General features: G+C 34.8%; 1 protein-coding gene across 3 annotated transcripts in view; it reads right to left on the minus strand.

The window, feature by feature from the left end:
* The window catches only part of LOC134527894 (inositol-tetrakisphosphate 1-kinase-like), a 93121-nt gene that overhangs the window by 10125 nt on the left and 63686 nt on the right, over positions 1-19310 (minus strand). For all 3 annotated transcript variants that reach the window (XM_063360897.1, XM_063360896.1, XM_063360898.1), the window contains one exon: positions 7867-8103. In XM_063360897.1, the coding sequence (XP_063216967.1) occupies positions 7867-8103 (237 nt within the window). The remainder of the gene's footprint in view (positions 1-7866; positions 8104-19310) is intronic.

Raw genomic sequence — 19310 nt, forward strand, 5'->3', positions numbered from 1 at the left:
TGATGAATTCAGAAAATTTTTGGAAAATACAAAATTTCTTCTGGAAACTGATAACCAAGCTCTCACTTGGCTTTTGGCACATACCAAAAAGTTAAGAAATCTTAAACATTGGATTGCCAGAATTTATTCCCTTATATATCAAATTCCAAAAAATTATAGCGACACGCTTTCTCCATATTCGAGAACCCCTCCCAATAAACTCTTCCAGACCCTCCAAATACGTTTAATTCTCTGCTCACAGTATTTTCCTTGGCATTTCAAGACCTTCAGTCTCACAAACAATCAAACCCATAAATTAACAAGATCATTACTCAGTCAAATCAGGTTCTGCTTCAAAATTTAACAAATATTACATAGGATTTCTGAACTGTTGGACGTAACAATCAGAATCTTTTAAAATTGTACTACCTCAAAATTTAAGAGATATTTTCCATTATTACCACACATCTCCCCTAGGTGCTCATTTAGGCACCTACAAAACCATTCAAGGCATGTATATGTCATCATTTCATTCGGGATGGCATACAACATGATATTTCTGAACAAGTAAAGCTAAGGAAACTCTGTTCCCTCAACAAACCCATTCAAAACAGCCAGTTTGTATTATTGTCATCTGATGTAGCTTATCTCCCAAGCAGAAACTTTTTAATGATTTTGTTGGACCATTTACACATTCCAAAACTGGACATACGAAAGTGCTAGTATGCATAGATGAATTCTCAACATTTGTTTGGCTCATTCCCTTACGGAAAGCTACAGCTGGTTTCAAGATTTCTGGTCTACCATTCATTATTGTCTCCAATAATGGTTCTCAATTTACATCTAAATCATTAATAAGATTTGTTTTTCTCATGGCATACACATGTCACCACATATTACACGAAGTCATTGCATGCAGAGCATTTCCAAAGAAACCACCATTCTGCATTCATAGCATATCATGCACACACACAGGATACATGGGACACCAATCCCGTATGGTTACAGATGGCATTTAATTATGCCTGCCATGAAGGACACAAAACAAACCATTCCAAAACAAGTTCACCTATCAGCCCAATGCCTCTATTCCCCCATTATCTTCATCCCTCCTGTGATCTTTGCAAGTCCTTTTGCCCGATGATCCAAGGGTGATTAGGAATATCTGGAAAAGATCATATAAAACCTCAAACTCACACATTATGCAATTAAGAAGAAGTACGACAAGCACCGTTCTCCAAACCCTTACAGGGTAGGCAACATTGTGATTTGCAATGCACATCCTCAAAAAAGGCAATAGACCAGAAGTCCGCCAAGCTCTCACATCGCCAATTGCCTCTTTATAGGCCCATCAATTTTTGACACCAGTTTCAGTGGCTTTAGCAGACCCACATTCAAGAGAGATTGTGACACGAGCTAACATCTCTTACTTAAAGAAAATGCCCCATAACATGAAGTAGGTACAATTATCCCTACTTCCTCACAGGAGTCCTTCTATGCTTTGGCAAGCCGAAACATTAAAAGGATTTTATACCCAACCAAAAATCCTTGGTCATAATTTTAAGTTCACACAAACCCAAGTTATAAGAATGGCTAGGCATGTGCGAAGCTTCGATAGTACAAACTAATTCAAAGTTTTTTTAATATTCGATAACACTTCGAAACGATATGAACTATTCGCATTAAACGAAGCTTCATATCATTCAAGTCTTTACGTCGCACATACAATTTATTTTCTGTTAACTTTGGAAGATCGACCTCTCACACAAGTGTGACTTCATAATCGATTAATCTAAAGAGTTATATAACCTATTGCAGCCTATTAATTTTGTCTAACGAAATTATAAATGTATAAAGGAGCAGAGGGATCATCACAATCTAGAGAAATACCGTTTAAAGGAAAAAATTCGTAGTGCAATATGGAATTTTTTTCACAGATGTTGACGATTGTTCCGCACAATTCGATAAATGCAAACAATTGTTCAAATGCCCGCGTGGTAGGTTATGTTACAATGATAATTGTATTGTTTTGATAAATTTGTAGGTCGTACACAGCGATATAAAATATTATATGCTTGGTAATAACTGTTCTCCGATTGTAATGCAATATCCAGTGGTAAAAAAGACAAAGTAAAACGCAATTATGTCACGTTGCGACCACTCTTGAAATGTATTTTTTTCATTCGTTTTCTTATGCCTTCAAACTAATAACGTTTTATGTTGACTACTTTTAGACAAAATTTTCGTCGTAAAGTTCATAATAACGGTTTTGCGGGGACGTTTGAAGCCATGATGGAGTAATTTGCTATAAAAGAGTGTTAATGTTTGTGTAATAGATTGATATTGTTTAGATACGAATTTGGAAATTTTACTATCTTTCTACAATACCGAATTGCCCCCAAAACACATATTACAATTATCGCTAGTTTTTCGTTTTTATGTGTAGTATTTTGATGTGGATGAAAAAATAGAAAATATTATTAGACTTTAGTGATCTGTGAAATTACTAATTATTCTAATTTTGGTGTTTTTCTAATACGGTTAGAGCTAATCCAAAAAATTAAAAAAATACAGGAATGGTATTTTTGAGTAGACTACTATTTGTCCTAAAAACCACAAATAAGTATTTTTAATGTTGCTAACTTAATCTAACAATCAATTGATGCCAACTGACAGTATTTTAATTTGTAGCTAAGCTTACCTAACCAATGGTTCAAGCATTTAAATAATAGGGCCTATTTTATATGTAGTTAACACCCTTACCACCCATTCAAATGATTTAGAATAGCTTAAATGTAGCTAAGCTAGCCTAGCCTAACCTAACCTAATCAACTGTTAAAACTGCAAATGATTGATTAACAACTTGAAATACTGCAATGCAATTTACCAGAGTCATCAACTAAAATGAGAGAAACTCAAAAATAAAATTTCTATAATGTTGTTTTTCAGAAGAATAACTATTTTAGAGTATTGCACTATTTTTAATTACCATCTGAGGGCTGTTTCGTTATTACAGACGATTTCCATTTAAAGCATGAGAACAGTTGAATGCCCTGTGTTTAAATATTTAAAATACCACTTTCTATTTTAAAAACACATCTAGTACATTTTATATGTTATACTGATTGTACAAAATAAATCATTTTCTCAAGAAAATTAGTAAGACATACAAAGAAATATTTCTTGGAGGGACTAAAACGACACTCCAGAACCATTTGGGGGCCAAACACACTGTGTTGTACACGGAGCTATTGAAAAATAAAGAAAAAATTCAGAAACTTCTGCAAAGAAAAAACCACAATTTCTACAGTCTAATTTATCGAATATGTTCAGAAGTACGCAGAAGATGTCACCAACCGATCCTAAAGCACAAAGTATTACAAAACAAAATGCCAAAATGTTGGCAACAGAACTTTTGCCTTATGAGTTTGTAGAAGGGCGTGGGTTTCAAGATTTAATGGGACACAAACATGTTGCACCTACATATACAGTACCATGCAAAACTACTTTCTCTGAACATTAGATCGCAGCACTTTATGAGAAAAAAAAAACAAACCCTCAAGGAAATGCTTGAACAAGATTTACATCTGATAGCTGGACTTCATGTTCATCGGACAGTTACATCAGACTTACCTGCAATTATCTCCGACCCGACTTTACTTCTGTGTCATTTACAATGAGCAACACTGTTGTAAATGAATCCCATACAAGTGTTTATGTGGCTGCTACCCTACAAAATGTTCTCATTGACTGGGGAATCGACCCAGCAGTGTCGCCTATACCATTATTCTGTATCACTGTCGATGCTCATAATTTTAGACAGGCTTCTGCATAATTATTTAAAGATGGTTCAAGATCATGTTTTGCTCATACCCTTCAAATTTAAATTGAAAACAGCAAGAATGATTGCCCAGGTACAACCACACTTCTTAGTAAGGCCAGGAGTCTAGTTGGTCATTACCGAAGAAGCACTCGTGCTAGGAAAAGACTACACACACTCCAGGAGCAGTTGAACATGCCTAAACTAGAGGTAATTCAGCATGTTGATACACGTTGGTGCTCAGAGTACCAAATGCTCAAGAGACTGCTGGAAATGAAACCTGCTCTTGTTCCCGACCACGTGAACTTTGGTGATACAGACATGCTGATCGCAGTGGAATGGAAACTTGCTGAGAACTTTGTTCAAGTTTTACAACCACTTGTAGAGGCGACAGAAGAAATGAGTGGTAACACTTACCCAACATTGTCTATGATCATTCCAGTACTTCACTGTCTTCTTTGTAACCTCGAATTGCACATCGCTGCCAAAAAAGATGGAGTGACACTTGCAAGAGCATTGCATAAAAACGTAAGTTGAGGTTTCCAAACTACATTCAAGAGCCCCTACAGCGTGCTGCAATGTTGGTAGATCCCAGATTTAAAGGTGTTCTTCTATCAACAATGGAATCACAAGCCATTCTTTTGTTGGAAATTAAAAGTATAAAAACGGATTCCATTCATGCAGATAAAGAAGTTAAATCTAACATTTCTTACTCTGAACCAACGTCTTCTTTATGGGCTATCTTGGACAGTAGTCAAACGCAAGAGAATAAAGATTATGATGAAGGAGAAGAAAAGGCACGACGGTATTTAAAAGAACCTCGCATCAGCAGACATGAGAATCCATTGTAATGGTGGAAAAATGAAGGCACAAAGTACCGATATTTATCCTAAGTACTGCTAAAGTATCTGGAGGTTCCTGCCACACAAGTAAATTCAGAGCGTCTCTTTTCAGCAGCTGGGAATGTTGTTTCAGCACGAAGAGAAAACTTGTTTCCTCAGCATGTAGAGCAATTGGTGTATTTACATGCCAACTTAAAATAAAAGCTAAACTGCTGAGATGCTATAACTAGAACCTAGTGTTTAAATGTTTTATATACTAAAAGATTTAAATGGGGTTTTGTGTGTATATTTTTAAATAGTTTTTGTTTTTTGTTCTTGCCCCAAATGGACATGGGAGTTCAATAATTTTTCCCGGTTTAGTAAAAAGTTCATTATACTTAAACAATGGACATTTTTTGAAGGCTCAAAAGAACAGTACTTCAATTTATGTTGTGTTTATAAAACTATAATTAAATTTTACATATAAGAATTTTTTTTCAATATAGTTGGTTTCATGTTTTTAAATAAAACAGATTAAAACTGCAGTTTCTTTTATGTGGGACACTATTAATGGGTTTGGGAAGTTGAGATAAAAAAATGCAACTATTCGCATTCGATTCGACTTCGCACAAATAGTTACTATTCGCTTCGCAATTTGATTCGCAACGAAAATTTAACATTTGCACATGCCTAAGAATGCTAACATTTTTTTGGTTAGTTTTAAGTGGCGCCACTCTAGTTTATGAGTTTCTGTACAAGAATTTGTCTTAGTCTTTCATGTATGTTTAAGTGTTAGCTTGAGATCAAAGTAAAAAGATTACCAGCCTAACCTAATGTTTAGAGTTCAAGTGACTGACCCTAGGCTCCGCCATTAAGGGGGCGTATGTGCCACTTATTTTTTTTATATCTCATGGCATAAATTAGATCTTAATTTTTTTTATGAGTTAATATTTTAGCACTTGGTAAATGTAAGGCATATTTTATTTTTTTGGGCCTTTCTATATTTTCACAAGGCCTATTTCATTTTAATTTAACCGGGGCACAAACCTGGGAGTCTTATTTTCTTACTGCCGAAACTAGCGGCCAACTTCTGTCAAGGTGCTTGTGTTAGTAGCGGGAATAGATACTATACGCCCTATCAATCTTGAAGCGTAGTTTGAATGCCCGCTCTTATGCCTGCCATCAGATAACGCACCTCTGGTGCCTTGCACTAAAGTCACGTACACCCCGATAGTGATGGCAGATGCAAGCTACCGTCTCGCACGTTCTCGGGCTTAAGAACACACACGCCTTGATTACACAGTGCCTCTGTGGCCAGGCTTACATTTCCCAAGCAGTTACTGCAATCCCCCCCCCCCCCCCCACCAGTTCTAAGAACCCAGTGATGGGCTCCCGTACGTGACCTTTGAACAATTTTAATAACAAAACTAAAGACCCCATTAGTTCTGGTATTAGCCACCAGGAAGCCCCATCTCATGATCTTTCTTCAAGCCCTTATGCCTACTCCCGAGCCCTGGAGCCATCTACCAGCCACTGTGTTCGAGGCTTCTTGCAGTGTCACTTTTCAAACCATAATCATCCCCCACCCACCCTTAGCTTACCCAACTCTTTTTTCTTCTTCTTCTTTTCCATAAGAGCCCTAAGCCCTCCTTTAACTAGGTGTAGCAACTTTCCCCCCAGGCTGTCTCTTTCTGGCCGTAGACCTAATTGGATCTCTCTTGTCGCTTCTGAGTCTTCTTTGAGTCTATAGTTTGACCGTGAAACAATTCTGAACGGCATGTAGTCATGTTGTAGGGGAGTACCATTCCCTTTTTTCTTGCATTTTCCAAGATGTAGTGCCATAGTTTATATATTTTGTGTTATATTGTGGTTTTTGTTTTGTTTTTTCTCACCACTTAATTAATGGTTTGAAATCAGTGCTACCTACCACAAATAGTAAGTGAAATATTTTTTTTTATTTTTGCGGTCATTTCTATTTCTCCTTTGCCTTTTTGAGTCTACCTTTTCGACTCACTACGCAAGTATATATTTTTTAGTGTGTGGGCTCAAATTCACTTCCCCCCCCCCCCCCTCCGGCCACCTTTTTGGATGGGCCAACACCTAAATTATAAGTCCTGATTCCGGTTGGCCTGTGCTTTCCAGACCCTTGCCTTTTTGGGCCTGTTTTCCACCGTTCACCACTTCACAATGATCTTCCATCCCTCTGAAGCTGGCAGGACAATAAGTTGGTATGAATATGTAACTTATATTGTACAGCCATTGAATTCTCCCTATTGTTCTAACATGAGTGGACTAGATGGTTCTGAAATGTCAAAAATGATGATCATGAATATTTTCTTACTTATGTTCAGTATTTCACAAGATCTTTTTTTTTACTAGTGTTTCAATGCAGTTTGTTAAACCCCACCCATTCAAAGCAAAAACAAAATAAAAAATAAATCGTAACACTGCTAACCATACCTTTTGTAACTTTTTTTTAACTTAATCATCTTCAACAGTTTAACAATGTGTATGCAAAGATATCCATGTTTGTCTTTTGTTTAACTCTATAAGGCATCATCCATAATAAACACTGACATATTTGGCAACCCCTGTGTAGGCTATTTTTTAAATCTCAGTTGGAGGCCTCTCCCATAAAATGTCATTTCAAATCCGTAACTTACTTTAACTTAACTGGTAAAAGAATGTTTTTTTTATTTATGGTTTAGGATGTGACCAAGCCACTCGATTAAAAATCCACGGTAACTATTAAAGCGAAGCCTTGTTCTGTTTAACAAAATTTAATTGACTTCATTTCAGCTACACCTCTTGCCATTCAAAAATCTAATTAATTTTTCCATATTGTCAGGCCAGCACACAATTCCAAAGTATTTTGTTAATCTATAAATGCCTACTCAAGAGGAGCTTAAAAGTGTGTGTCATGGCATTTGGGCTGATGCTATTCTCTGTGACAATGTTGAATCCCAGCAGTGTGATGTCAAAGCTTTCATTGCAAGATCCAGCGAATATCAACACTATAATATTCCTCACTATTGGCAGTACTGCCATTGTGCAGGAATGTATATACACCTGGGTAAAATGTTGATATTGATGATAGTGTGGCGGCTGGTACCATTTGTTACGACCACGTTGACTCCCAGCAGCGACACGTCAAGCGCCCATCATAGTGTCCTCACAAAAGAGTATCAACACTAGCGCAATCCTCACTATTTGCAATACTGCCACTGTGCAGGAACGTATACACACCTGGATACACGTTGATGTCGATGATGGCGTGGCGGCCGGTGCCATTCTCTATGACCACGTCGACTCCCAGCAGTGACATTCCCAGCTCCCGTCGCAGTGTCCTTACGATGCTCTGGAAGCGGCAATAGTCTGCGTGAAGTGGCGGCTGTATCTGGTCTTCTGGATCCAGGACATTGAGGCTTGAAGTGGAATCTGCTTTCGACACTGCATGGCTGTCGAAGAATATTGTCTGTCTGTCTGTAATCACCCACAAGTTTGAATTAAATAACACCCAATAAGAAAACTAACAATTAATGCCACTGGAAAATAAACATTGAAAATATTCTGTTCAGCTTTGGAAGTCTATTATCAAACATCCATCTGTTGGTTTTCTTTCTTCAACCTAGATAATTTCACACGAAATACATTAACAATGAGCCCAAAGACTACTCAGGAAGTACTCAAAAGTGGGAATTGACGGACATTTTAACTACGTAATCTCACGAGACTTTGCTTCACAGAGTAACACAATCTCCCTTTGTTACAGCACAAAACAAGATACTGGTATAGCTTTCTATGCGTATCAGTAGGTCTAACTTTGCTCTATACTATGTGATTAAAATAGTTCATAAACTGTTTATGTTTGCGTAACTTGCCTCCTCTGTATAGGATTAAGTACAGGGAAAGTCCCCTGGCTTCCTGATACCCATGAACCATTTTAGAATAAGTGCTGTCTTTAAATCCCAATGCAAAAAGAGGATGAAATAAGTTTGAAGCCTTCGTCTGCCTGTTTGTCTATGTGTCTGAATGGACTGTTTTCAATTCTTTTTATTTGTAGGCTGGTTTAATTAGGATGTTAGTTACCTATGTTTGATGAAAATCTGTTTAGCCCTTTAAAGATCATCACCTCTTTTCCTAGTTGGTGCAGGGATCTCAGCAATACAATGGATATTTATTTTACTTACACTTGTCTCATTGACTTGAAATTTGACACACTATGTAAATACAATGAGGCTGCAATAATATGGTAACCTTGACTAATGCTGCAACCAGAACAAACTGCTGTCTACACAACTCCTCGATAACTTAAAGCAGATGAATCATGTTTGGGCTCATTCAATTAGTCTCGATGAGTAGTTCACTTACAGATAGTGACCAGGGTCCGACAATGAAGCAGGAAGGTGGTCACACAATCTCAGCTTTATTAAATGTAAACCCACTGAGTTTGGACTCATTGGATTAGTCTCGATGAGTAATTGGTAGACAAATGGTGATGAAGGTCTGATGATAGAGCAGAAGGTGGTTGGTCAGAGGATGTCAACAAGTAGTTGCCGATAGATGATGATGAGGTGTGGATATTTATTTTATTTTCACTCAATCGAAGATGCCATTTTATGTTTTTTTATTACAACTTTCGTAATACAGGAATACCTCGACTTACGCTACCCCATCTTACGTGAATCCAGAATTATGTGATTTTAAAATCTTCTCATCAATTCGTTCGTCTTTCGTTTTAACATCTTGCGACTCTCGAATCTCTACTCCATCTACACTATTGTTAGCAAGCTACAAGAAAATTTTGTGTGAGAAGATCTATGATAGCCATCAGATCAATTCAATTAATCAGATGACTTTGTTAGATTTTATAAAGCCTTTTATGTCAAAATAACATGGGTTGATGTTTTCGTAATCTATACTAATAATAAAACTGTTTGAGGCAAAAAGTCTGTATATTGAATGAAATGATGAAAAAATTATTTAAAACAGTTATTTACATTACTGAGAACTCAACAATATAGTTTTTCAAATTTTTGTCTGTTTGTCTTTTGTTTGAGCATCAATCAAAAACTACTGGATGGATATTGATGAAATTTTTTTTAACGAAAAGCTCTTTGGCTAACTTAGAAAGTAGGCTATGTCTAAATACAGAATTCCACCCCTAAGGGGATGAAAAAGGGGTAAATATGGTTTTATGATAATTAATTATAATGGGTGCCAATAATTAACATTCAAAAATTACCCATGACAATTTTTATATTTTATGAATTTCAACCCCTAAGGGGTGAAAAAAGGGTAAGTATGTTTTAAAAGTTAATAATTATATCTCCAAATTTATTTAAGCATAATGAATGCATTTGGGTACCAATAATAAACATACAAAAACTTAACAACAACCATTTTTATAATTTGCAAAATTCAACCCTTAAGGGGTGAAAAAGGAGTATGTTTTAAAAATTAATAATCATATCTCCGAATTTAATTAAGTGCAATGAATGATTTCGGGTACCAATAATGAACATACGAACAATTTTTATACTTTGTGAAATCTAACCCCTACATGGTGAAAAAGGGGTAAGAAGGTAAGTTTTAAAGATTAATAGCTATAACTGCATATTTAAGTAAGCATGATAAATGATTTTGGGCACCAATAATAAACAATTAAACACAAATACTTACAACAAAAATGTAATTTTTTGTGAAATTCAACCCCAATGGGTGAAAAAAAAAGTAAGAATTTTTTAAAAGTTTATGATTCTATCTACAAATTTAATTAAACATAATGAATAATTTTGATTATCAAAAATAAACATACAAAATCTTACAACAACCATTTTTGTATTTTGCAAAATTCAAGCTGTAAGGGGGAAAAAAAGGGCAAGTGTGATTTAAAAATTAATAATTATATATCTGAAAATAATTAAGTGGAATGAGCAATTTTGGGTACCAAAAATGACCCTACAAAAACTGCCAACCAAATGTTTTGTATTTTCAAAATTCAACCCCTAAGGGATGAATACGGAGTAAGTATGTTTTAAAGATTAAAATTATAACTCTGTATGTATATAATTAAGTGTATTGTATAATTTTGCGTACCAATAATGACCATAAAAAAACTTGTACTCACAATTTTTGTATTTTCGAAATTCAAACCCTAAGGCGTGAAAAAGGGGTAAGATTATTCTAAAGACTAACAATTTTATCTCAGAGATTAATTAAATGTAATAAATGATATTGGGTACAAATACTAAATACACAAAAACTTCAGAACACAAATTTTACATTTTGCAAAATTCAACCCTTAAGGTGTGAAAAAGATGTATGTTTTTAAGATTAATATTTATTTCTCATAACTTAATTAAGCATTCTAAATGATTTTGGGTACAATAATAAACATTCAAAAACTACTAACCACAATTCTTATATTTTGCGAAATTCAACCTGTCATTAATGAAAAAATGGTAAGTATATTTTGATTAATAATCATACCTCTGAATTAAATTATTAAGCATAGTAAAACATTTTGTCTACCAATAATAAACATACAAAAACTACCAACTACAATTTTACCATTTTGCGAAATTCCAGCCATAAGTTGTGAAAAAGGGGTGAATATGGTTTTAAGATAAGTGATTTAAAATTTGAATTTAATCAAGTACAATTAAAAAATTGGGTACTAATAATAGACATGCGAAAACTACCATCTCTGTTCTATGATTCTGCTTTATTCAAACTCTAAGGTTGTACAAGGGGTAGGTGTGTTTTAGAAACGAAAAAATTTAAAACTTCCAATTTAATTAGAACTAGAAGTGAGATACTAAAAAAACCTGCATCTAAAGTTATGTATTGCTTACTTTTTGCATTTATAAAAATTTGTCTTTTAATGGGGTAAGTTTTAATTTATTTAAAAAAAATCTTATCTCCAAAACTAATTAAGTTTTAAGTAATTTAAATGGTACAAATAATAAACTAAAAATTATTATTTTAATTAATTGCAAGATTCATCCCCTAAAGGGTGTAAAGGAGTAGTGTATACTTTTGACGCACGAACGGATGAAATTATAACTATGGTTGGTCGCGCCAGTCAATTGTTATCCGAATACAAGTCAGTGGAGTTTGTTTTTGTTATTTCAACTGTTTACAGTTTGGTTAATATTATATGCATTGCGGCTTGAAAAACTCGTTGAATTGTAATAACTTCAAATTTTTCTGAAGATTTGCTGATCCATTATGTACAAGAACAGGAGTTTCTGTACGATTTTCAAACGTAAACAGGATCACCAAAAATATTTAGCGTATATGGGCATTTCCTCTGACATTAGACCATTAAAGTTCGCATTTGTTGGCTGCACTGATTTTGAAAAATGTTTTGACGGACGGATGAGGTGCCTTGTAAAGCTGGACTCCCAATCATCCATTTCATCCGTCCGTCACCTGTCTGTCCGTCCGTCCGTCAATTTCGGTCCGTTATTTCTCTCGGCAATTATTACAGACTCTCAACCATCCGCCATCTGTCCCACATACTTTCTCAATTGTAGGTAAACTTTTGGTGAAAATAATTTACTTGGGATAATTAACTTTTGTTTTTATGAATGTGATAATAAGTTGACAGGCTTTGACAAGTGGATTAAACGGGTGCCGTCTTAAAAATAACATTAGTCATGCCAGCAATAAATAAAATTATGCTTCTTTTATTACTGCGTCAAAGGAAACAGAAAGAAGCAATTTCTATCCTGGCTTTTTCCCTCAGTTGCTTATCCCGATAGTCTTTGCTATATATATTATACAAATACTCCCTTTCCCGGACGTAATTTATCAGCATTTCTTCCGAAAAGCTAATTCTCATAAGCAATCTTTACCGTTATTATGACAATAATAATCGGTCAATACGACACAGCCTTCTATATATTGCAAATTAAAAAAATCAAACACTGTTTTCGGAAAGTCGTATTGAAGACGATCAACTTAACAAGGCGGTGGACCATCCGTTGGTCCGTCAAAAGCTAAAGCTTGGCAAGGTTTTGACGGACGGACGGACGGACGGACGGACGGATGGAATTTTTCGGGCCATCTGATTGGCTGCAGGTCACGTGATTGACAACGGACGGGTGACGGACGGATGAAACGGATGATTGGGAGTCCAGCTTAAATCGCTTGCCTAGATTCGTGGTGTTGACGGATGAAAATGTGACGAACGGAGGCGACAGGCTATTGCAACTCTGGCTTTAGTAGTAATGAAAAAAAGCATATTTTCGATTTTAATTGATCTAAGGGTTAGAAATTAAGAATGAACAACAAGCATATAGAGTTAGGAATTTTAATTGTTCAATTTTTCGGATTTTGTCTTTTAAGGGTGGAGAAAGGGAGTAAGTTAAGTTTTTTTTTTTACAAAAATTTCATAGGTCCATAACAAATAAAGCTGGATGTAACAAACTTAGAATTATTAACGTAAATAATTAATTATGTAGAATTCTTTTATCTTTTTTCAATATTCAACCCTAATGCACGTTAGTTTATATAGTAGGAAATCATGTATCAAACCAAATTAAGATGAAGGTAAAAAACTGTGCAAGGATAACGTACAAAGTTATGAATTAATATTAGTTTTAACTTTTACCATTTTTCTACATTCACCGTAAAAGGGGTGAAAAGGTAGTTGAATTATTTTAATTGAAAAAGTCGTACTTCTGAAGCTAATCAAGTGGGATGTAAGTTATGTGGTATTATTTACAGACATGCAAAATCTATTAACTTTTTTTGACATCATGCTGAAGTTCTACTTTTTAAAAGGTGTAGCGGCCCGGTGTTCAGAGCAGACGGACATGTGCGCGCGCGCTCGGCGGCTTTATGTTCATTCAGACGTGATCAGTGCCGGTAGTGATTTCTTTTCATAATTAATTCTTCGATAATTGAACAACCTGATTTCCAGGGGTTTGCAGTGCCCTATAATGAAGATTGCGCATTGATTTTAAGTCAAGAAATCAACATGTTTAGATCTCCTAAGAAGACGGGACAAAAGGATTCCGAAATAAAATCAACGGGAAGCCTTGAACTACTCACGAAAGGACTTCATTGTGAACTTCAAACAACCACCAGCAATATGGATGATTTATGTACTATTGTTAAATCACTTTGTATTAAAGTAGATGAGCTCAGAAGTGAAAACCAAGTACTGAAAACCCTACTGATGGATTCGCATGCTGAAACAGCCGAGATAAAAATTGAGCTTTCTCAGATTAATCAAAAATGGACTCTTAAAAATGACATGGAAAAATCATATAGTCGAGCACTCATAAATCCTTCCAACACCAAGAAAGCTGTCCGTGTGGAAATCCTGGTTCTTTCGGGTGGCCGCAGCCAGTCCAGCCAGAACAATAGCCAGAACAGTGACCTACTTTCAACGCAGCGGGATTCTCGTGACGTCACGGGGTCTAGCAAAAACATATCACCTGTGTAAAATGACGGCTTTACATTGATGCAACATAGGAACAAGGCTAATGGGAACACCGTCGGTAAACAAGATCACGACCGGAAGAAAACGCCAACACAAGTGGGAATAAGGAATGTGTCTACACTTAAAACTGTATCTAAACCAACATTCTGAAGAACTAAAGCATTATTTGTTACAAGGTTTGATCCATCTGTGAATGAACAGGAAATTACTGATTACATTTCCAATGAACTGAATCTATCCCAAGTGAAGGTAACCAAACTAAGAACAAAATTTAATTCATATGCTTCCTTTCATATTTCTGTTTTGGAGGAAGACTTTTTAAGGATCAATAACATCGTTTTTTGGCCAAGTGGGTGCTTAATTAGCCCTTTCTACGGGAAGTTGCACCCAGATCAAATAATTAACGTCTCTGAATCAACGAATCCGACTGAAGTCAGTAAATCCAGCCCACAACCCTTAATTGCGTTTGTGCCTGCATCCACATCTACCTTATCTACATCAGCTTCTAATTCATCCCGGGTGTCTGAAGGAACACCTCTACCTTAATATTTCTCCTGCATTCAGTTTCTAAGGAGTGTGTCATTTTTTATCAATATGTCAGAGGACTAAGAACCAAATCAACAGTCTTTTCTGACAACCTTCTTACTTCTGATTATAATATAATTTGTTTAACTGAAACCTGGTTCTATGAATCAAGTACAAATTCACATTATTTCTCGGACAAATATCTTATTTTTAAAAAGGATAGAAATTCTCTACTGACATTTAAAAAACGTGGTGGTGGTGTTCTAATAGCGGTAAATAAACTTAAATTTGCTTTAGTTGAGCTAATTAATACACTTGATTATCCTGGTGTGGAAGCTGTATGGATTAAAATTAAAAGTAATTCACCTAAACAAGTTATTATTGGTACTATCTACTTACCGCCTAACACATCGTTAACTACGTATTTATCGTATTTTGAATATCTTGAAGACAAACTTTCGTCCCTTCAAGATGAAATACTGAACCTTGGTGACTTCAACGTTCCTGGTATTGACTGGTCCAATTATAACTTACAAGTGATCACTAATCATAAGGCACAGAGTCTTCTCAATTTTGCTTCTAGCCTCTGCCTTATCCAATACAACAACACTCAGCTTCCCCCTAATCTTTTAGATTTAATTTTTTATAACTCATCAATCTGTGAAGTGTCTCAAGCAACTCATCCACTCGTAAACGAAGACTTCTATCATCCAGCATTATTTATAAAATTAATTTTAGACTCTTTACCATATTGTCGCGGTTCGAAATTTTGCAGGGTTGTTGAAATCAAATTTAGGGACTTTACTGACGGGACTCTGGGCTGGCTGCTCTGTTCACTCGTCAGCGCAAGTGGCGTGACCATGTAATTGGGGCACGGGGCCGGCGCGGCGCGCTGCGGGCTTGCAGATTTTTGTTTGTTTGTTCGGCCGCGCCTGGCGCAGCCACGGGCCGCAGTTACTGGGGCGCGCTGTCGTAACAAGCCGCGCGGTGTGGCCTGCACGTCGGGGTAGAGGGGGGTAGCCTTCCCAGATGTTCTAGTTAGTTGTTTAGTAAATTTGGCTTCAATAACGAGCATTTGTTATAGTAGGCGCGGCAGGGCGCACGAATTTAAGCGCAAGTGAGTGGTAGCTCGGGGCTCACTCTGGCGGAAGCTATGGCGGTCGCCAGAGGCAACGAGTTACTTAGGTCGTAAAGTAATTTAAGTTAGGTCATAATGTAATCGTCTTCAAGCACTCGGGCGGAGGCTATGGCCCTCGTCACTAGTCGTTTAGTTCTAGTTTTTAAAATTTAATGTTCGTTCGGGATTTCAAGGGCAGGAGAGGCCCCTTCGTTAGTTTTTAAAGTAATCACTCAAGAAAGGCTTTTCGGAAAATGTGAGTATGAAATTATCTTTGTTTTAATTTTAAGTATAAATTATGATTTGAGGTATTAGGAAGGACTAGGGAAGTGTTTAGTGAAGTTCTCTCTTTCTCTCTTGTAAGGTCGTTCAGTAGTTAAGGAAGTAATGAAGAGTGTTGTTGTAAATTTTAATCCCGCTTTGTAAATGTTCGTCAAGACTGATTTTACTTTATTTGACTTTAAGAATAAAATCATTTTAATTTAGTATTATGTTATTTTGCAAAATCTCCTTAGTTCTGCTCTCACCAGACATCCTGTACGGGATGACGAACCTATGATCCTAGGTACAGTAAAGTATTTTATGAAGTTAAGACTAGTTGAAGCCAGCAAGCGAGTTGTTTCTATGTAAAGAGCTACAATTTTCTCTCCCCCCGTAACTTTTGATGCTTACGAGTTATTTACGATTTATTTACGTCTTATTGACGATTTACTTTTACGATTTATTCTTACTTACGACAATCTCATTCTTATTTTTTTTCCCCCTTTAACATATGGTGGTGGCACCGGCTAGGTGCGACGTGACAATATAAGTCTAATTCTTTGACTAATTTCAAAAATTATAAAAATGGGGATTATCTTGGTCTCTTTAGTTCCATAAAAAATTCTGATTGGTCTTTATTCTATAAATCTACAGATGTTAATTTTTTAGTGGATCAACTCTCTAACTGCATATGTAACAGTATGAATGAATTTATTCCTGTTATTTCTCAAAAATCTACTAAATACCCTTGCTGGTTCTCTAGTGAATTAATATTTAATCTAAAAGCTAAAAAACACTTCCATAAGTTACAGAAAAGAAACATGATCTACTATTCCCAATTTTCATTCTACAGTAAGCAAGTTAAATATCTAATCAAATGTGACAAAATCAATTGGACTCGACATATTAATAACAAAGTAAGGTCTTACCCTAAAAAGTTCTGGCGCAATGTAAAAATAATGAGAAATGGTTACCGTGAAGAGTACTCTCTCAAGGTTAATGATGGTGTGTCTTCTGACCCTGTTTTGCTATCTAATACCTATGCTGAATATTTTTCTAATGTATATTCATTTCCTAATCACAATCATAATGTTAATGTATCAACGTCAAACCATGATACCATTTTGGTCCCCATTATTTCTGAAAGTCTTGTGCTTTGGGGTATTAAATCCCTAAAATCTTCTATGTCATGTGGTCCTGATGGAATACCTAACTTTGTTCTTAAAGGCTGTTCATACATATTAACACCATTTCTTAAACATTTATTTAACGTGAGTTTGAAAAGTCAAACGTTTCCCACCAAATGGAAAATAGCAAGGGTAATTCCCATTCTCAAAAGCGGTTATAAATTAAAGGTATCTAACTACCATCCTATTTCTATCCTTAATGGTTTGTCTAAAATATTTGAAAAAATTATCTTTAAATTCTTAAATTTCCCAATTAAAAACTGACTGTCTCCTTCACAACATGGTTTTAGAACTGGTATGACCACAGCAACCAACCTTGTGTCCTTTCTAAATCCTATCTACTATGAGGTAACGAATAGGGGTCAGGTAGATGCCTGGTACTTTGACCTTGCGAACGCATTCCACACTGTTAACCATGATATTTTACTCAGTAAACTTGCAAAATTTGGTTTATGTGGCAATTTTGTAACCTGGTTTTCCGATTACCTTCATAATAGATGCTTTTTTGTTTCCATCAACAACAGTTATTCTACATATTTTAAAGTTCCATCTGGGGTCCCGCAGGGTGGCACTCTCTCTCCATTACTTTTCAATAATTTCATATGTGATATTACATTTGTACCTAAACATTCGAGTGGTGTATTGTTTGCCGATGATTTTAAAATTTCCAGAAGTATTAACTTTATCAATGACTGCTTGTTACTTGAAATTGATTTACATGAAATTAATAATTGGTGCTTGTTAAATTTAGTAACTCTTAACACAAGTAAAACAAAAATTATCTCCATCACAAGGAAATATCATCCTGTAAAATATGATTATGTTCTTAACAATAAAATAATCCCAATCACTTCTTCTATAAAAGATTTAGGTATACTACTTGACTCAAAATTATATTTTCACTTGCATGTAAATTACTTAGTAACTAGTTCAAATAGAAAATTAGCATTAATCTAATATATTACTTTCTATGCTACAAACAGTGACTCCCTTCTTTGTCTTTATTTATCACTTATTAGATTTAAGTTAGAATATTGTTCAGTTATTTGGAATTCAATTAATGCTTCTGATATCAATAAATTAGAATCCATTCAGAATAAATTTTATAACATAATTAAACTTAAAAACTTCTCTCAGTTTACAATAGATTCTCTTTCTGAATGCCGTATCTATCTTGATTATGTATTTATTTAAACCGGTACTGTTCAAAATTGAATTGTAAGTTCATTTTTGATAATACTGGCATTAGAATTCCCCAATTTAACAGCCGTTTAACAACTACCCTATGTACATACCATAAAAAGAATGATATAATTTTTTGACTCATTTCTAATTTCAATTAAATTGATCATCTTAATCTGTAAAAGTGTAGCTATATAATGTTTTTTTTTTTTTTAATTACAAAAGCCTGCTATTAGTAATTTCATTATAACGTTTATGTTTTGTATTTCCTTTTAATGCATTTTATATTTTGATGTTTATTTTTAATAGTTATATTTTAAACTTTATTTGTTTGTTTGTATTTTTTTTGTATTGTTTATATGTTGTCCTTGTATAAGTGTCGTGCCCACCGCTAAAGCCCTCGGCTGTTGGTGGGCAAGTTTCATTATTAATAAATAAATAAAATAAATAAATAAAATAGTGTTTTAAACTAAAAAATAATATTTTTTGATCAAATAAAACTTAATTTAATAATAATAAATGTTTAATAAACAAGTGATTGTATGAAATATCCTTAAATAATGGGAGGTATTTGTAATGAGGTGAAATTATTTGATAATTCTAAGAATATCTCTAACCATAGTAAAATAAAGTATTAGTATAAACAATGGCAAACTTTGTTAAAATAATTTAGGCACGAGTTTAAGATTTTTTTTTTTCAATTGTCTACCTCATGAAATAAAAAGGAAGTAAGTGTGATTTCATCAAGGTAAAATATATCTTCGAGCACACTGAAACAGAAGTTTTAAAATCAGATAGTTAATCTATAATTTAAAAAAGGGCCTACTCATAACTACTCCAAAAATTTCATTCTTAAACAGTTATGTTATGAAATAAATATTTTATGCATCTGACAATTTATTTGTGTTTTTATTCAGTAAACATGTTTGGAATTAATCACATAACTATTTTTTAATGGTAA

The sequence above is a fragment of the Bacillus rossius genome, chromosome 1 (assembly GCF_032445375.1).
Source record: "Bacillus rossius redtenbacheri isolate Brsri chromosome 1, Brsri_v3, whole genome shotgun sequence".
NCBI classification, from domain to species: Eukaryota; Metazoa; Arthropoda; class Insecta; order Phasmatodea; family Bacillidae; genus Bacillus; species Bacillus rossius.